This window comes from Delphinus delphis, chromosome 13 (genome assembly GCF_949987515.2).
Source record: "Delphinus delphis chromosome 13, mDelDel1.2, whole genome shotgun sequence".
NCBI lineage: Eukaryota > Metazoa > Chordata > Mammalia > Artiodactyla > Delphinidae > Delphinus > Delphinus delphis.
In genome coordinates this window covers 47326425-47347810 of record NC_082695.1, presented here as the reverse complement: position 1 = coordinate 47347810, position 21386 = coordinate 47326425, and the positions used below count along the sequence as shown (strand labels likewise).

The 21386-nt window shown below is 39.1% G+C and overlaps 1 protein-coding gene across 1 annotated transcript in view; it reads left to right on the top strand.

Annotated features, from left to right (window-relative positions):
• The window catches only part of KLHL14 (kelch like family member 14), a 98516-nt gene extending 77982 nt beyond the window's left edge, over positions 1–20534 (top strand). Inside the window, exons 4-8 of the mRNA XM_060029526.1 lie at positions 6576–6654; positions 13864–14054; positions 14136–14294; positions 17264–17421; positions 19941–20534. Coding sequence (XP_059885509.1) covers positions 6576–6654; positions 13864–14054; positions 14136–14294; positions 17264–17421; positions 19941–20081 — 728 coding nt within the window. The 3' untranslated portion in view covers positions 20082–20534. The remainder of the gene's footprint in view (positions 1–6575; positions 6655–13863; positions 14055–14135; positions 14295–17263; positions 17422–19940) is intronic.
• The last annotated feature ends 852 nt before the right edge of the window (positions 20535–21386 follow it).

The following is a 21386-nucleotide window of genomic DNA, read 5'->3' as shown; positions in this document are numbered from 1 at the left end:
CCACCTCCGTTCCCACGTGGGATAAGCCTCTGCTAAAAGACCAGTCTTGGGGCGACAACTCAGTTTTCACAAATCACTATGAACCTCCCATTCCTGTGAGACAGACCTTAATCAGCAACACAGAAAACCCACTCCCTGGGTTTACCCCTGCCCCCCACCCCTGCCCAAAATAACCTGCCACTGCTTACTGTTCAACTTCTATCAGACACACAACCGAGAGAATGGGTGGGGGGATTAGGGGCGAGTATAAGGGACATATTCCTTCCTCTAGTCTAGAGAATCGAGATTTTATCATTGAGCTAATTCAGATTCCCATAAAACTACACCATTGGACCTCACTGATTTGCCTCCCCCCGACTCCTGAGAGGAGCAGTGATTCAGTTTAAATCCCTCAACAAATATGCTGTGAGAAAAGACTACAGAAAGCACAGCATTGCATTTCCTGTGGGGGCACCTTTCACTGCCACCACTCAGCATGCTCTATGTGAAGACCTGCGTGACAAGTCCTTGTCAAACCAAAGTACTGAGGCATGGTGTGCTTTGAACAATTACTTCTAACGCCAATCATATGATTTAATGTGTCTCTTTTGCTTTAGCCGCCAGGAGGCTCAAAATTGAACTTCAGTAAAACTTTAATTACTATATTTTGTTTACTTTTAGTCTCCATACGGGCCTAGCAGCTCACAACTCTCTCTCTCTGTAAGACCCTTATTTAGAACTTTGGGAGTTCCACCTGCAAATCTGAGTCATTCCGTCCCTGACTTGTTTCGCCTTTGAGGTCATTTAGTATAGATCGGGGTAAGTGCTGATGAGCCACTGATTAGCATCTCCTAAGCACAGGATAATTGGTCACACGGTGAGGCAAGCAGGCCAGTCTTTTGTACCTCATGTCAACCAATCAGTCATTGGCTGAGGCCTTCCCCCAGGTGGGGGTGAGGGTGGGCAGTGAAGTGGCCTGTTCAGCTGAGGGCAGTTCTCTAGAGAGGGAGCAGCTGTGACCATGAACAACCAACAACCACCAGCTAGGGAACAGGTGTACCAATCTGGTAAAAGTATCTCAGCTAGGTACCAAAACACACATCCACCACCATCCCTTAAATGGTTTCCATGGACTTTCATATTCCATCCATCTGGTCAACCGCAGCTGACCGTTTTGGTATTAGTCGTAGTATTTATTGAGTAGTCATTATTTCCCAGGAACTTTGCTAAGCACTCATCTGCATCATTTCACTTAATCCTCACAACCATCCTATGAGGCCTGTTGCATGATTGCTCTAGTTTTACTATGAGGAGTCTAAGCCCTAAGAGTTTAAACAACTTTCCAGGACACACAGCTTGCAAGAAGATGAGTGATTCCAACGTAGGTCTGTGTGACTCCACAGCCTCAGCCTTTAACCAGTGTATCACACTCGCCACCTCACATAAACATATGTATTTAGTTAGATATTAAACAACAATTGTGCATTTGCCTTTGATCTTGTGAAATTAAATCAGTATTGTATCACCATGGACAGTGGCTCTTACTGGCTCCCAAAGAGCTCTTCATTATTTCCCATTTAGAAAACCATGAAGGGACACCATCATCTCAAAAATATAGGATTTTCATTTTATAATACCTCATACAACTAAAAAGGAAGCAGTTGATACCAAAACTTATAAAGCACAGCAATCCTGGGCTTCCCTGGTGGCGCAGTGGTTGAGAGTCCACCTGCCAATGCAGGGGACACGGGTTCGTGCCCCGGTCCGGGAAGATCCCACATGCCGCGGGGCGGCTGGGCCCATGAGCCATGGCCGCTGAGCCTGCGCGTCCGGAGCCTGTGCTCCGCAACGGGAGAGGCCACAACGGTGAGAGGCCCACGTACCGCAAAAAAAAAAAAGAAAGAACAGCAATCCTATAATAATATACAACATGCTTTAATTTCACTACTGACAGGGAGGAAGAATTTAAAATCCATGAGTTTAAATGTTATGTATACATCAGTTCCAAAGATGAAATCTTAAGTTAAACTTTAGTTCTTATGAAAATGGTGCCTGAGATGCATGTCTTTGAATGAAATACAAAAATGTACATTTCAAGACATGCTCATAAAACACAAATATGTACTCATAAAATACAAATATCATTTTATTTACTGATTATCTTGATTACAGGACCAAAATTTGAAATCATGAAACATATGAGTTACTGGAAATATAAGCAGGATACATACATTTTGTTTCTACTCAGCTATAGATATTAACTCCTATTAACTCCCTTCATGTCATTAGTGATAGACTGCATTGTAATATGCTAATATACATGCATATATTCCTTCAGTGCTCCAACTTACAGAGAACCAATTTACATTTGTCACTTACTGATGATTGACTCCCAAGAAAACTGCCTGCAGGTGATTTCCTTTTCATCCTGCTTCCTTCCCCTCCACCACTGGCTGAAAACTGCCGCCCCTGCCCCATTTTACCTATCTCCCAAATGATAGTCAACAACAGGGTCTGGTGACAGGACATCATCAAAAAAGGGAAGAAGTGGAGGAAGGGTTAGAAGAAAATGGAAAAGATGAGAAGAAACCAAAGGAGTGAAGAGTAATCCAAAATTCTATTGCATGTGGCTACCCCTCTCAAGCTTCCAAGTAGTGTCGATGAAAGCCACGAGGAAGAAATGAATATCCCCATTTCATCTCAGTTTCCTCACTCGACCACACTCATTCCTTCTGACATTTATTATCCCCTCTGCACATCCTTTGCCAACTTTAGAACATTTTTCTTCTTTTTATCTTCCCATCCTCCATCCTTGCCCTTTTTTCACACCATTGACTCTGCCTCTGGAAACCCTTTCTTCATCTTCCATCGAAATCACACCAGTCCCTGCTTAGCCTTTTCTCTGAGTGAAGGCCACTGGCATTCCCACCAATAAGCAAAGCAAATAGCTGATTTCCACCACCAGTGCTCAGCATGTGAAGGCATCTGTCCCATTGCTGAAAGGAGGCAGATGTCTTCCTCCAAATGGAAATTCTAAACCAAACTTCACAGAGAAACACTCTTATACATGGCGTGTATATTCTACATTCCTCTTAACAACACTGATCTTCAGGTACATTTGGGAATTAACCTTGAAACCTGACTATCAAGAATGGCTTTTTTCTACAGGGAGATGATTGCAAATTCTACAAAAGCTTACTTATAAACCAACTCTAGACATAATCCTTCCTTGGGTTGGAGCCTCCCTTTGTGGGATCCAAGTCTTTTGGGTCATACTCACTCCTGGCACTCTTAACTCCTTCTGCAATCCCCAACTCTTACTGTAATCCCCAAATAAAACTTGACTTACCACCCAACCAGGCCATCCAAACCCTCCCATGCAATCCTTGGAACTGATGATCTCACATCAACAAGATCCCTATAATCCTTAAACTCTTCCCTAAATGGTCCCTTCAGCTTCTTTTCTAATCAAAGCCTGGCTATTCTCTGAGAGGACTGTTTTCCCAGCCACCTCTTCAATGGGGACTAGGTTCTGTTCCCCACCCCCGCCCTTATATTTCACATTATTGGAGGCCGATAGCTTCTCTACTTCTTCTTCATTGCCACTCCCACATCCTTAAAACTCACCACTTTACAGGATGTCTTCAGATTTTACCACCTGCTGCCCCTTTATGTGGCAGCTAGCCACTGTTATCCTGCAAATGCCACCTCCTTCACGCTACCCTACCACCTTTTCATTGTCCATCATCCCCTCATGCCCTTACTTCCCTCCTTACTGAGCTTATATTCTGTTGCCCATCCTTATAATCACATTAGTGCATACACCTGCAGCCCTCGTGTCCTTCTCTCCTATGATACTCGCCTGGTAAAGCCCTGGTCCTGATTAAACCCAACTTTCTTCCACCTCTCCCCTCCCCCTGAGCAACTAAATGTGGACATAGAAAACCGTACGGCCATGCTGGCTACTAATGAACCATGCTGGCTACTAGCCAACTCCACTAAGTTTCCCTGGTCAATGCACTCTTCCACCCTCTGAGTTAATTATTTCACACCTTCTCTCTCCTCAGATACCTTTCTCCAAAACCTCCCTCCTCACTCTCAGCTGATAGCCTTGCTTTTTAGTCCAATGAGGACAGAAGCAATCAAAAGATAAAATCTGCATCTTGCTACTACCAAATCCATTGCTACCCGTATATTTTAGATAAAACATATCTCTCTTATTACTGTTTCTGCTCCAACTTAAAGCCTATTCCTCATTCCCTTTTGCCTACTCAAGGACTTTGGGGTACTTCTGAATTGAAAAACACAACCAAGAACTAAATAAAATTTTCTCTCGATGCTGCATCTTCCTGCTATAATCTTCTTTTCATGTCAAAAGTCCTAAGAAGCATTGCTTATCCTCTTGCCTCTGCTTTCTTACATCTTAGTCTCTCCTGAGGAGTCCCCACTCAGGCTTTCATGCCCTCCTGTCCACTGAAACAGTGCTTGTCATGGTCACCACCAACCCCCATGTTTCCAAATCCTATGGTCAGTTCTCCGTCGCTCACTCCTCTTTTCCTCCTGCTTCTGACAATTCCTTTTCTTTGCTCGTTTTTCTTCTTCTCCCCCAGGGCTCATTTCCAGCACTCATTATCTTCCATTTCCATACCCTTTCCCTAAAGAGTTTCATCTTGTTCTTTGATTTTAAACAGTATCTCTTGACTAATGACTCCAAAATTTGCACCTGCGGCCTCATTTAGCCAGTGGCCTACCAGCCACTTATGCTTTGAGATCCGATAGTCCTCTCAAGGTTAAATCCAAAACAGAACTCATGGCTTCTCTCCCTAACCCCCCAACTACCCCTGCCTGGTCTTCCCCACCTCGGCAAATTGCATGACATTCCATCCAGTTCCGCTGGCTAAAAACCTAGCAGTCGTCTTTAATTACTCACTTTTTCTTACACCAATGCTCAATCTATCAGAAAATTGTATTGGCTGTGCCCACAGAATAGATCCCAAACTCGACCATATCTTGCTTCCACCTCCACTCAAGCCAGCTCTTGCCTTGACTGTTGTGATGGCCTCGTGACAGGTCCCCCACTTCCAGAGCAGCCCTTGTACGGTCTAGTTTTTTACACAACAGCCAGAGTGATCATGATAAGAGGTAAATTAGGCCATGTTTCTCATTTGCTCAAAACTTTCCAGTGACTTCCTAATGTTCTTATGACAAAAGACGAAATTTGACACCAGTCCACAAGACACACCATGTCTGGACCTTGATATACTTCGACTTCTGTCCAAGTCACCCCAGCATTCTTGCTGGTTTTGAATGCATGGCCAGCCCAGGGACTTTATACTCACCTTCCCCACTGCCTGAGACGCTAATTCTGCAGATATTTGCGTGGCTTGCAGAAGATATCTGTGAGCAGGTGACCACCTTACTGAAACTGGCTTCCCCTCTATCAATCCCTGCTTTATTTTTCTTTCTGGCATTTGGTAAAGAAAATATAGCATTATTATATATGTATTTATTTACAAGTCTGTGTTTATTTATTTACAAGAACGAGGACTTTGTCTTTCTCGTTTACCAGCATATTCCCAGAACCTAGAACACATAAGACACATAGTGAGTGCTCAATATATATTCTTGCAATTAATAATTGTTTTGTATATATGCCCGTGTGAGTGCGTGTACACACACACACACACACACACACACACACACACAATCCTATCTGTTTATTCCCGTGGTGAAGTTTGGTACCTATATTTCAATGGTTAGTTATACATACATTAATGAAAAACATACTTTTAGAGTTAAGACTTCAGGCGCTTTAGATGACTGTCATCTCAATTGCTACACAGAAAATGGAATACACACTTTTGCTCCTATTTCTTGCTTTGGTGTCAATCTGTATGTAAAACAAGATTCATTTTCATGCCTTGGAGGCATTACTGTGTTTCTTAGGCTCAACAGAGGAGATAAGCTGGTTAACCAGCTCTGAGGACGCATGTTTCCCATTTCAGTAAATGTACTTGTGATACATCACAGCAACTGTGCTTTCCCCAAATGCACAAACAGAACTTGCATGACGGTCATAGCCTACGACTGATTTCCTAATGCAAACTCTTATGGTAGTGATTGCTATTGTTTCCCTGGAGACAGGGTGGACTCTTCCACTGCTAGAATTCTTGGATCATTTAGAAAAAGGTTCTATCCAGAGATATCACACAAGTTAGTCTCTGGAACTGATTATGTATAGACAATAACTTCATGTTTTTAAAACCTATAAACACCAAAATACAGAAATTTCACCCTAACTTTGGTAGTCTGATAAACATACTTGCTTTTATTATTATGGTTGAATTATTTTTATTCCAACTCATCCCCACCCCACAGAAAAAGTGGAGGAGAAAAGAAGAAAAAAAGGAAAAACGTTTGAAGAGGCATATAAATTGTTCTTCTGACTTATCGTTTCTCATACTGTGTTAGATAGTCCCTCTACTTAATTCATCTGTTTCTTAAACCTGAGAACAGAGGCATCTTATAAAATACTTTTAAATGTGCAAAACAACAAAGGAATTTAAGTTTTAAGTGTCTCAAATATATTTTTACAGGAAAACACAGTACAAATTTTGTCAGCAGATATGATCCCCGATTTAATAGCTGGATACAACTTCCGCCCATGCAAGAAAGGTAAGTGTCTATTTCTTAGGTCTGAAACATTTGTGGCTGCTTTACTGGAAGCAAGGATGCTGAATGGTTTTCCATGATAAGGTACGCTAAACAGAGCCAGTGAAAGTCACAGGCGTCAAATACAAAACCTGGCCTGGCCAACTTAGACTAACTGCCTTATTAACTCAATGGAAAAAATAATCAAATAAGTCAATTATTTGTCCCAGTGGAGGAAGAAAAAATTTGTATGACTTGTCTTCCTTTTTTTGTTACTAGTTAAAGTTCACTTTTTTATTGAAGTATAGTTTCTATACAATATAAGTGTACAATATAATGATTCAAATTTTTAAAGGTTATACTCCATGTATAGTTATAAAATATTGGCTGTATTCCCTGTGTTGTACAATATATTCTTGTAACTTATTTTATACCTAATAGTTTGTACCTCTTAATCCCGTACCCCTATCTTGCCCCTCCCCCCTCCCTCTCCCAATTGGTAACCACTAGTTGGTTCTCTATATTTGTGAGTCTGCTGCTTTTTTGTTATATTCAATAGTTTGTTGTATTTTTTGGATTCCACATATACATGATATCATACAGTATTTGTCTTTCTCTGTCTGACTTATTTCACTTAGCATAATGCTCTCCATGACTTGTCTTCCTTTTCCACGTTGAATTGGTTTTTGCTTTTTTTTTTTTTTTAACAAACAGAGCTACAATTTCACTGGCTATTCCACTCTTCTTAGTTATAATATATTTAAATCTTATCATTGAAATATAAAACACCATTCTCACAATGATATGTATATACTTTGATGCAGAAATTTCAATATTGATGTTTTTAGGTCTCACAATCTCAAATTCATTGCATTTACCTCCTCAAATATCTCCCCATCATACATTCAAAAACAGTTGATTTGTTAGCTTAGAAATAAGAGTTTTGCCAAGTGTCCTCTCATTTTTAATGTATGCAGTGTTTATCTCAGCCAGTTCTCCTAGTATCAAAGGACAATAAGGCAACTATGTTTATACATATTCAGTTCTCCTGACTGTTCCTTAGGCAGGACACCGTGTCTTAATAGGCGCATGTAAATTCACATACTAAAGTTTGAACACTTGGTTCTTTTCAAATAATATCTCAACATCCTCTTGAGCAAATTTTCCAATATAATAGTAAGGATAAGCTGCAACCTGTTTCCTCTTCTCGATTGGACTAAGAAATAATTTTCTTTCTTATTTCCTTCCTAACCTTAACATCTCCTCCTTTAAACATTTAATCAGATTACCCTGAGATCAAGCTAAATCCTTAATCATAAATTCAAAGTTAAAAAGAAATTTTCAAATCATACCATTCCTCAAAAAGGTACATTACTACAGAAAGAGAGTATGAATCTCTGCTATAAAGAAACAATATCTAACTTCCCATTCCATGTAAGCATATTAAAACTCTCTTTCAGGAGACTAAAAGCTATACATTGAAAATGATGAGGCACAGTATAGTCTAAGGACCCTAGACACTGTTAGGAATGTCTAGCTGCAAGGTACCTCAAGAAATTATTCTGAGTCAATTAATACCCTGACAAACTTCTCAATCCTCCTGTTGTGTATACATGTATATATAAAAGCCTCTCCTGATGTCTTTCTCCAAAGTACCTTGTTTCTCTCCTTTTGGGGTTATTTTCTAGTTGCTGTTATTGTAGCTGCATCACTTTACCCTTTCATCAAAACCATTCCAAAAAATTTTGTTAAAAAAACATTTTAAAAATACACATCAATAACACGTTTGAAATGTCAGCATCTCATCACTATGGTCGCCTTTGCTGGGGGCTGTTCACCACGATAATTAACCTTCACGCCTTGGGTTTGGGAGGCATAACTCACGTCACGGTCAATTATCTCACTGTAGAGCCCCTAAGGATGAGAAGTATTGCTGCAAAACCTAATTAGTAATTTTTTAAAATGTGTATTGTTTACTTGATATTCTATAATGACTTCCTCTGAGGCATTATGGCCTATCATGGCAGGGTCCTACTTAGACAATTTTTAGCAGCTCATTGACCTGATAAAAAGACCTGCCATGGTCTGTCGGCGCCTGGCAGCCACCGTTGACAGGATGGACTGTTTAACGTTTCTTTCGAAGTCATTATGGTACATCATGTCAGGTCCCTAGTAAAAGAAGTTTTTTTTTAGATTTAGAACAATCAACTCGATAGACCAAATAAAGAGCTCCTTCCAGAGCTGAATGGGAAAAGGCAGATCTCACAAATGCCCAGTCAATCTTCTAGCTCCATATCTCCTAGGGGTTGGTTGACCTAGGCAGCAATCCATAACTGAAAATGAAATTTTTCTGTCATCGCCGAGCTTCCATTCAACATAGCAAGTACAGTTAGCTACCAGCATGGTTTAATTGGTGATTCAACAAAGAAGGGAAAAAATACTAAAATATATGAAATACTCTTCAGATCAGAAAAGAGGTTTCTTGAGACATTTAATTGAGTTAATTTTGCATTGTCTGGACCATTAGTCAAACTCACCAGAAGTTTCCCACCTCCCTCCTTCCATTAGCTGCTGCCTAACTGCTGAGAAGTTACCAAACTGATTGAGAATAATAGAAACACATTGAAAGCCACCTCTGGGATCACCCGCTCTCACAGAGCTGGCTGGGCAAATGCCTAGGATTATCTTACCTAATCAGAGCTTCCAGAAGAATATAATAAAAGTGCAGAACACCCTCCCAGTTCAGCAGAGAAATGGGCACGTGACCTCCAGGCTCACTCAACCATAGGTCAACTCAAGAGTTGTATGCCTGCTGCCTATGGGGTTACTGACAGAAGTGATTAGACAAAAGTACAAAGATAAATGTGAAGCTATGAGTTGTTTCGCTCTCAGATCTAGGATTTGATTCTTCAGTAAGAAGAGGGCAAAAATGAACACTTGGATCAATAAAAATGCTTTGGTGACTTTAATGTTGTTTTAAAAAAAAGTAGACATTTTAGGTATTATTCTTGTGGAGATATTACCCCCTAGCTAGTCTTGGAAACAGAAAAGAAAAAGAAGGGAGGGAGGGAGAGAAAAAGCCATTTGGAGGCACCAGTAACAAAGCTTAAGTTTCACAGACTAGGTGAAAAGCTGGAAGCAAATACAACAAAGATGTTTCCAAATTTAAATACTATGTTTCTAGCAGCCTTACAAGAAACAATGGGAGACAATATTGTGTTTTTTAAAATCTGTTGTTTTTAACCTGATGGTAGAAGTCAAAAGTTGAAACTGAGATACAATCTCAGTTTTCTGACCTAAGGGTCAGAAAGAACTTTTAAAGTTCTTTAAACACAGGTTTAAAGTATATTTGTAGAGGTCATTGGTAGTCTTTTTAAACTTATCTCAATTCATTGAATATCCTCTCTGGCATTGGGACGGGGGTGGAGGGGTGGAGGAGGGAGAGAAGAACAATTTGTAATACAAATAGTGTAATTCCATTAAAAAATCTTCAATAATCTTGAGCTTCCTTTTTCCCCCCGAAATAAAACAACCTAATCAGGTGTGCTCTTCATGTGGGTAGGTGGGGCAGGAAGCATTCCCAGGAGAGACCTGGTATGGTAAAATTTTAGCCTCGAGCAAATGTTCACAGTTGCTGATAGACCATTAACTATCCAGTGTTTCTATAATGCATTTCGTGAATTCTCACTTTGGGCATGCAAGGGAATAAGTCAGAGACTCAGAACCTTCGCTATTAAAATTTCTGCATAAAAATGCACTTTTAGTCAGGAAGTGAAACCTACTGATTTTTTTTTCCCCCGTTCAGAACCTAACAGTGACACTGTGTGGATAAAGCTAGGAGTACACGGAGCATCAGATTAAGAACGCCTGGGCTAAAAATTGAGAGTTCCGACAGGCTCCCTCGGGTCAAGAGAGGAAGGAAGGAACCAGAACAGAAAGAGTGAGAAAACTGAACTTTAGACAAGATAAAAGGAGTTCACACTGCCAAAAGAAGATCTTTCTCTTATTCTCCACTATCTAAACTTCATTAAATAGAGGATTTTCATACTTGTCATGACTAACATTTTTCTCTTCTAAACCGGAATATAGTACATAATACATAGAAGAACTCAGAATATAGTATGTTACCCACATGGTCCAAACTATGGGATTGGCCCACTAAAGATAGCCTATTAGTAAAATTAGTAAATTAATTATTTCAGACGCTCCAAAACCTGTCATAGAATCATATGGAAGAGGGATACTGACCTACCCTGGTGTCAATGATGCAAAGAAATATCTGTGTTACTTTAGTACAGATTTTTGTAGACATGAGTCGGTCTTTTCAATCAAATATTTTAACTTGAGAAGGTAAAAGCGCTAGTAAAATAACCTTGACCTATCATATTCAATAAGAGAGCAATTGAAATCTGGTTAGAGAAATGGAAGGAACCAGTGGTCCATCTGTGTGCACTTAATTTTGCTATTGTTATTAAACCTAATTTTATATTTAGATGAGTTTTTACTTCTTTACACCAGGAAATCCCAAATTTTTTAGGTTGTTAATTCCCTTGATAATATGATTAAAAACTTCCCCCCAAAATCTTTCTCCAAACATATTCCAAAAATGCACATATATACATATATATATATATAATATATGACATTTTATTAAAAAATTCTTTTTACAATTTCAGAGCTTCATATATCCCTCAGAAGACATGGGCCCAGGATAACAACAACCCTTATTTAATGAAATCTATCTCACTTGCTCTTTATTCTCCTTCCTAATTTTATCCTTCTCTCATTTTCCTTTCATCATCTTTCTGTGTTTTGCACAGCACATATTTCTTTCAAAACCATCAAGAAAATATAGGGAAAAAAAAACATAGCCAAAATATTACTCTCAAGCTATCAATGATGCTAACAATTCTAGGACTATCCAGAAAAACTGAACCTTACGATCTAGCGATCCCACTTTCGCATATACTATATCCAAAGGAACCAACATCAGTAACTTGAAGAGATATCTGCACTCCCGTGTTCATTGCAGCATTATTCACAAGAGCCAAGATATGGAAACAACCTAAGTGTCTGCTGACAGATAAATAGATAAAGAAAATGTGGTGAATATATAGAATGGAATATTATTCTGCCATAGAAAAGAAGGAAATCCTGCCATTTGCATGACAAACATGGATGAAACTGAAGGTGATCGTGCTAAGTGAAATGCCAGACTGAGAAAGACAAACACTGTATGATATCACTTATATGTGGAATCTTATTTGAAAAGTCAGACTTAAAGAAACAGACTAGAATGGTGGTTGCCAGGGGATAAGGGTGGGGAAAATGGGGAGAGATTGGTCAAAGGGTACAAACTTTCAATTATAAGTAAATTCTGAGGATCTAATGGACAGCATGGTAACTACAGTTAATAATACTGTATTGTTACTTGAAATTTGCTGAGAGAGTAGATCTTAAGTGTTCTCAGAAGAAAAACAGTTACTACATGAGCTGGTGGATGTGTTCATTAATTTGATTGTGAAAATCATTTTACAGTGTATGCGCAAATCAAATCATCACATTGTACCCTTTACGTGTATTACAGTTTTGTCAATTATGCCTCAGGAAAGCTGGAAAAAATAAAATAAAACTGCATCTATCACCATCCATAACATATGCCATACATTTATGGTATAAATTATATAAAAACACGGAAGAATTTAGTCATCACTTAAGATACTATTCGGAAAAGTTTATATGCAAACATCTTGATAGCTGATTTTTAAAACCTTTTTATCCAAATAATATCAACCGATAGCTCCTGAGTATGAACAAAACGTTGGACACTATGACAAACACTTTACACATGTGTTCACAAATAACCCCATGAGGAAGGTACCGTCATAATCTCTGTGTTACAGATGAGTAATCTGAGGCTGAGGGGGTTAAGTAACATGTCAAAGCCCACACACCCAATAAGTCGTACAACCAGGCAGTCTGATTCCAGAGAACCAACTGTTCATCAAGATGCTATATACTGCTTCCCAGAGGTTTTGACACTTAGGAAACACAACTTGGAAAATCTCCAAACAATATAGGTTTACCTGATTTAAAACCTCTAGGGCTCCTCATTTTGCTGTTGACATGGCCCAAGAGTCTTGGCATCAATTTTTATAAAGACCATTAATTCAATAAATATAAATTATGTTCTCTGAGGGGCTTGGCACTTTACGATTGTACTTTTTCAGTATTGAACCATATGTTATCCTTATGAAGTATATTATTCCAGTAGCATGAATGAGAAAAAAAGAAGCAGAAGGTCAAGGACTTGCTTAAGATTTCAGCCTAGTCATTCTAACTCCAAATCTTTGAGTCCTCTTCCAATCTCTTTTCTCCCTCAGCTCTCATATATTATTAGTAACTAAGCCTTACATCCTCCTTTAAAATATCTTGCATCACCTCTTTTCATGTCTTCTACTAAAATTCTAATTCAGGTCCTCAATCTCTTACTCCTAGATTATATTCTCCCTCAGAACTGGCCTCCCTGTCTCCAGTCCTTTCAACACAGCATGCATGTCTTTTGCCTTTGATGGCAGGTGGGATAACTTAATAAATAGTCTCTCTTGCAAAGAGACTTTAAAATATCCTTAGAGGTTCGTGAGAATCAACACCAAAAGCTGCATAGATGAAGTTCCTAATATGGGTTATATAAGAGCAAGATTTCAACACTATATTCAGTTGAAAAAGTTTCTCTATTTGCAGTCATACTGGGAGGAAAAAAGAAAAAATGATAATTAAAGAAAAATTTTGATGATGTAGTTCTCTTATAAATTGGGAACAATGACCCTTGAAGGACCATAAAGAAAGTGAATGTCAAGATAATTTATTATTGTTGCATTATCTACCTCATTTTTCACTTTGTCTTACTGAGCTGTGATATCCTTACAAGGTACCAAATATCCCAAACATTAGTGAACACTTTAACAGTGTATAAAAAGCAAGATAAAAGAGCTGAAACAAAGAGTTCGTGAATTTCTCCTCTACTGTGACTTTAGTATCCATAATCTTAACCAGCATGGGCACTGCAGATGGTTGCTGTACAAGGTCTCAGATTTAGAAGGGAGCTATACGTGTAATTTCCAAAGGTCTGCACCCCTTTCTGAAGCAGGCTGTCCTCGCTTCCCGTGACTGACTGGGCTCCTTTTGTGATTTACATTGGGTTCTTTTGTTTTTTGGTTTTTTTCATTGTAGAAGAGCCAGTTTCTATGCATGTCGGTTGGACAAACATTTATACGTTATTGGTGGACGGAATGAAACTGGCTACTTGTCCAGCGTGGAGTGCTATAACCTAGAAACAAATGAATGGCGTTATGTGTCCCCTTTGCCACAGCCTCTGGCAGCTCATGCAGGAGCAGTGCACAATGGGAAAATATACATTTCAGGCAAGTCATTCATCCACTTTGTGTTACAAAGTTCAGTTCCAAGACATTTTCTTGACTTGTGTGTCTATGCTTAATTCACAGGGGGTGTACACAATGGAGAATATGTCCCATGGCTATATTGCTATGACCCCGTCATGGACGTCTGGGCTCGAAAACAAGATATGAACACAAAACGCGCCATCCACACTTTGGCTGTAATGAATGATCGCTTGTATGCGATTGGAGGAAATCATTTGAAAGGTCTTTTTTTTTTTAATCACAATAACATTTGCATCTCATGTTTCTTGCTAAGGGGGTTTCTCGTTAGATAATCATAGTTAACCAAGTAAAAAGGTTGACCAAATAAAATCTACTCTTTGCAAATTAGCAGTACCCTTGGGCAAGCACTTATTTTGGCTCTCCTGCAGATAGGATTATTTTGAAGTTACCACATACATTAAAGAAATGAATAATGATGTCTACAGAAAATTTAAAAAACTAGAGCATTAATAACTGAAAAGCACAATTTTTTGTAACAATGAATTCAGTAAAATAAATTATTCCTTATCACCAAAATTATAGTTATGGATTTTTTCCAGAAAATTGTTTTTGTAATAATCATAAAGAACTTTAGTCAGAGAAGCACAAAGAAGCATGTATGTGATTTTTCTTAAAGAAAACAGTAGAATTTCATGTCTAAATTTAGAATTATTTCTTTGAAGAGTTGAATATCAAGCCATCTATGATTCTCAATTCTTTCCATTTGCTTTTTTAATCAGTAACATTTAAAGCAGAGTCTTTTTAGGGCCATATTTTGGCTTGTTTCCCTCCTCGTGTATGTATGTGACTGCAACTTTTTTGTAGTTTGTGTGCATGTGTGTAACGCTGAATTTGACAGGAAAGCGGAGAGACCTGTGATACTGAGAACATCATTGAACTGCTTTGAGCTTCCGTTTTCCCATCTGAAAATGAAGAAGGTGGTCAAGTTGTTCTCTAAAATCTCTTCCAGCTCTGACTGTCCATGATCTTTGAAATTGAACAAAGTGAGAAACAGGCCATCTGGGTATGGCACATAAGGCGATTCCGTGCATTTATTTTCCAGTCATATACCCATCTTAAACCATGAGTTAGATATAGACATTTTTTCTCTTTTTCATAATCCATATTTACCCCTAAATGTAATAAATACTGGACAAGTATAATTTTTAAATAAGTATTTCCAAATTCCTATTCAATCAGAAATGACAATATTCTGATCTAGATCTGCTTCTCACCTTAGAGGTCTCCTCAGTGGAAGGGAATTTATCTTTACTGTTTCAGACGCTTCCCATTTCATTCTTTTTTGCTTTCACTGGTGCTCTTTCATTTCAATCCATACTCCATTCATTCCTTTACATCAACATATTTTATATTAACTTTGTAGCTTTCTGCATTAAAATATGACTTCTACTAACTTCTTTTGCACAAGAATGCCTCATATTTTAGGAACTTTTAGTATTTAAGGTTATACTTGGACAGAAAAGACTTAGGTAATGACAACCTAAATGAAAAATAGCACATGCACATCAGAATTAGGTTAGCTCAGGAAGACATTGTGAAAGGGGGAAAGAGTATGGATTTTGCATCTAAGCCTGGGTCTGAATCCCGGTTATGTACTTAGAGTTGTGTGATCTTACTCTAGACATTTACCTCATGTCTGTAAAAAAGGGGTAATTATCCTTTCCTTGGTAATTGTGAGGGTTATAGTCAACGTATGTACTCGGTACAGAGAAGGCACACATATCCTCATAGATGCCACTAGGGAAACTTGCCCAAATCCCCATTTCATATAAATGCTTCAACAATTATCATCAAACTCTTAATGTTAAAGGAAAGGATTACATCACAGGGTCGCAGTAAGCACATTGCTCTGTTGCTCCCTTATGTGATTTATTTTATGTAAAAAGTCAGTGGCCTGCGCATAGCACAGGGAGATCAGCTCGGTGCTTTGTGACCGCCTGGAGGGGTGGGATAGGGAGGGTGGGAGGGAGGGAGACGCAAAAGGGAAGTGATATGGGAACATATGTATATGTGTAACTGATTCATTTTGTTGTAAAGCACAAGCTAGCACACCATTGTAAAGCAATTATACTCCAACAAAGATGTTAAAAAAAAAAAAAAAGTTAGTGGCCTGAAATAGTCTGTCCACCACTTCAAGAGTGAACATGTTTCTGATTTTTGGCCTATCTCTTTAATTACTTTGAAGAGACCGGTATGTTGACTAATTTACCATATGTGTTGTGATTGTCAGCTAGCCAACATCCAGAGCATGTGTTTAACCATTAAAAAAAAAAAAGTCCTTAAGGGTTTGGTCTGCTCGGTGACCCTGAAGCTCCCATTAAGGATTTTTCACTCCCTAAATGAAAGGCAGGGCTTCAGTGGAGTCTGGGGAAATGAGTTGTTCTCTGCAACCTAGTTACTGCTCCAGCCACTGAGAAATTTTATCAAAAGTGGGAAGAGTCTTTCAGAGGACGATAGCCCCCTACTCTAAACCTGGATCCTTAGTAGATACTGGAAACCATTCACATCATCACAGCTGTTTATACATATAGTCAGACTGTAAAAAAAGAAAACAAGTAAAAGATTTTGAGAGAACTGAATATTCACTTAAGAAAAGCAATAAAGTCTGTTCACCCGGATTCAAATCTCAGCCTACCTAATGGCTGTATGACTAACTTAGGTCATTAACTCCCTCTGTTCCTCAGTTTCTCCTCTATAAAATGAATATAATGGTATCTATAGGATGCTTGAGGGGGTTAAATGAGCTCCTTTATACAAAGCACTTAGAAAACAACCAGCTTATTGTAAGCAGTCTATAAAATGCTTGCTTTAGCTATTACTATTTTAAATCTTTTTAAATAAGGTTTAAATAAACCTTTATTGATACTCCAAGGTAAATCAGCTTCTACCAATGACATCTAGCCAGGCATTTTTGCTTTGAAGTAATCCAAAGCATCCAGGCTTGGAGTGTCGGTGGCGAGGTGGAGTGGGGGCGGGGGGGAGGGTTGCCTGTTTGTTTCTTAGGTCTTTCCGACATGTCTCCCAATTTCACCAGTCAGCTTATACATGTGTCTTCAAAGACACAATTATCTACTTCTTGGCCCTAGTCCTTTTGCAAAAAGAAGCCCTAGCCTTAAATTGGGACCCTGAGAGTTTATTCTTTGGTGATTCCATTTTGCTATGTCACTTAGGTTTCTCCCACCTCGATGTAATGCTCGTGGAATGCTATGACCCAAAAGGTGATCAGTGGAATATTCTCCAGACTCCCATTTTGGAGGGTCGCAGTGGTCCTGGCTGTGCAGTGCTAGATGACAGCATTTACCTTGTGGGAGGCTACAGCTGGAGTATGGTAAGTGTCCACATTTACCTTCTCCTCCTTTTTATTTGTGCTTCCTTTTTGTTTCTCTCCAAATGTGTTACCACCCACACAAGTACCTTTTAAGAGTAACATGTTTATATGCACGCAGTAAATTGCTTTAAGCTGTAAAATAAACTCAGTGCGGTCGCTGTAGAACTGTCTTGCTATCTGGTCAATTGTATCCGGTAGCTCTCTGCTTCCCTCCCACCCCCATGCTCTCCAACTAGAAGTCGGACTGAAGTGGTTTTTACAAACGTTCTATTAAAACTGTTTGACTGGGAGAGTGAAAAGTTTCTGACCAGCTAAGCATAAAAAATGGAAATTAATTGTTCAGTTACCCACAAATTCTATTTAGGATTATGTAATTTGCCATTGCTTTCCACTTTCCCCTCGCTTTATGATGAAAATTTCTAAACATACACAAAAACTGAGGGTTCAATGGGCCCTTGTTAACGCACCATCCAACTTTGACATCCATCAGTGCTTTACAGTACTTACTTCATCTACCCTCCCTTTGAAAAATTTTGGTTGAAGCAATTTGAAGCAAATTCTAGACATGTTATTTCACCCTAAATGCTTCAGTATTCCTCTAAAAAAAAAAATCACTTGTTTATGTAAACACACTATCATTATCACACTCAGTAAAATTAACAATAATTCCTTTATATGCAATCCATTTTCAAATTTATCCCATTGACTTGAATAAAAATGTATTTTTCAAATTGATATGTTCAAATCAGGATCCAAGAAGTCTCACTTGGGGGCTTCCCTGATGGTGCAGTGGTTGAGAGTCCGCCTGCCGATGCAGGCGACACGGGTTCGTGCCCCGGTCCGGGAAGATCCCACGTGCCGCGGAGCAGCTGGGCCCGTGAGCCGTGGCCGGTGGGCCTGTGCGTCCGGAGCCTGTGCTCCGCAACGGGAGAGGCCACAACAATGAGAGGCCCGCGTACCACAAAAAAAAAAAAAAAAGTCTCACTTGTATTTGGTTATTATATCTCATACATCTCTTACAATCTGGAGGATTGCTCCTGCCCCTCTTCCTGTCCCATGCCATTGTCTTGTTTAAAAAGCAAGGTCAGTTATCTTATAGAATATCTGATACTCTCGAATTGCCTAATGATTTCCTATGTTGTCATTTAAAAATAGTCCTCTGTCTCCCTATTTCCTATAGACTGGAAGCTAGAGATAAGGGCTTAAGTTCAGCTTTTCTCTGTTTTTTAAATTTTTTTGTTATTTATGTACCATTTATTTATTTGTCTATTTATTTATTTTAGCGAGAACACGTAAGGAGGTGGCTGTGTAATTCAAATAACATCACATCAGAAGACACATAGGGTCTAATGGTCTACACAGTCACTTTTTAAATGATGACCGTTCCTATATTTTCCTATTTATGTGTGTTGGTTTTATAAGATTAATTTGGGATTTTAATAATATTAATTAGTTTTATTTCTTTTGCATCCAACAAGATTGTTATATAAAGTTTGGAGGAGCTTTAAAAAGCTATTAGTTATTTGGAAGTGAATGTGTATTGACATATATCACTAGATATTGGTACATGTGATCTTTTGCTAGTGGAAATTGATAGCTGCAAGAGTATGTATGTTTAGAACCAGACACCAGGAATACACTTTCAGAAAACGACTATGCTGGTTGGGATTTTTGTTTGTTTCTTGCCTATGGTAAAAACAAAGCTACTTTGGTTTAGGAAGGGAAATATTATACAAGCACTAGCCTCAGAGATTGACAAAGGAAACAAGATTAAAGACATTTTTTATTTCTCATGTGGCCTTTTCAAAATAAGTAACTCAATGTGTGAAGAAGTTGGCACGTCTTCATTTCCAGTTTATTTTAAACTGGTTTTGAACCCCATCTCTGATTCTCTATAGTAGTAAGATAAAAATGGAAAAGTGAGGTGACAATCTAAAATCCAATTTACTTCTTTTATTTGAATATTTAAGATAGGGCTTCCCTGGTGGCGCAGTGGTTGAGAGTCCGCCTGCCGATGCAGGGGACACGGGTTCGTACCCCGGTCCAGGAAGATCCCACATGCCGCAGAGCGGCTGGGCCTGTGAGCCATGGCCGCTGAGCCTGCGCGTCCAGAGCCTGTGCTCCGCAACGGGAGAGGCCACAACAATTAGAGGCCCGCGTACCGCAAAAAAAAAAAAAAAAAAAAAAAAAAAACAGAATATAAAAGATAAATTTTTTTTAAAACTTAAACCAGAGGGATAATTTCCAACTTGAGGTAAGTTATCATAAGGGATTTATAAATCATCTAGGGTGTTGTAGGTGTTTGATTTTATTATTAGCCACACACCCATACAAAAACCCAGATTTTGAAATCTTGCCAATCCCAAATTTTTCCTTAGAGTACAATGGTTTAAGATCCATTGCTTTCATTTGGAATTTTTTTAGCAAGAGCAGAGAAAAAATATTGTCTTCTTAATGTAAATGTGATAAATAAGCTTGCTGTGGTAATTCTCTAAAGGCTGTCTTCTCTGCTATTCCAGGGAGCCTACAAGTCATCTACAATATGCTATTGTCCAGAAAAAGGCAGCTGGACAGAACTTGAAGGAGACGTAGCAGAACCACTGGCAGGCCCAGCCTGTGCAACAGTTATCCTGCCTGCCTGTGTACCTTACAACAAATAACACCAGGAAACCCTGGAATGAACTGTATCGCATTCTAGGAAGCAATGACAGGTGACATCCCTATTCTAATAGGAACAATACATCCTAATGGTACAACTGCCGAAACTCCATTCTTGGTTTCTGATGATTTACAAGAAGCTACAAAAGAAAAAGACCTGTCCTTGAACAGGTACTCTGTCTGTAAGTCGGATTACACCAAACTTCCTGTGGTGATAGACTCTTCCATTTCAGACTGGTTTTAACTTGTCCCAGCTTTATAAAAACTCCTCACATGGATCTCAACTTTCAAAAGGAGAAAGATAAAATACAGGAGCGTGCCCCCCAGAGAGACCTAAGATCAGTATTGTGCATTGTAGTCTACCTGCATGTGATCTATGTTGAAGTTTTGGGGATATTGTGTTCATGAATGATGCAAAATTTGACCCACCAAAATACTCACACTGCATTACAGAAATTGCCACTCAATTCTGTATTCCTAACCTGTGGCGACTTCACAGATTCCGTAGGCAACACAGTTATAGAAAATCATAAAAGATTAAAGAGGAACATTTTTGTTTCCATATAACTTCATTTCATATACCTTTTGCCCCTTACAGCACCTCGTGGGAATGTAGAAGAGAAAGATATTGGCTCTTGTAGCAATTGCTTTCTGCCCTGTAGGTTCCAGGCTAGCCAGAGTCATAATTTCTGTGTCCTCAGTTTTATCCGAAAGATTAAGACAAAATACGGTGTGTCACCATTCAGTTTATAGAGGCTCACTCTTTCTCATTTGGAGCAGCATATTAAGTCATGAATACACCTGGTCTTTGCTTCGAAAATATAGGACTGACAAAGACAGTCATGCAATATTGAATATTCTGTAAATAGCACATCTGGCCCAAACTTAACCCCTAATGAAAACTGAGAGATTGCTTTCGGAAATTCAGGGACGAAAAGACAGATTTCTCTGAAGAACTGTCCCCTTTTCTCTCTGTCCCTAAAACACACAACTTGAAGAGCCTCAGGAGCAAACCATAGCTCCTAACAAAATACCTGTCCCTCTTCCTCACCTTCGGCTCTAAAAAAAGCTCTAGATATGGCTCTAGAAAAGCCCATGACGGACCCTCCTTCTTTCCCGCAACTCATCACATTTCTTTGTTATCACCAGAGACGCCTGGGCTCAGTTAAGCGAGCAATAGCTAGCTGTCTTGAGAGGCATGAGGAATTTAAGAGCAGAAGGTCAGGAGAGCATGAGACAGTGTCCATGCGGGCCATCAAAAGAGAAAAACTAGCAGGAACACGGATTTGCTTTTCAAGCTCTTCAGA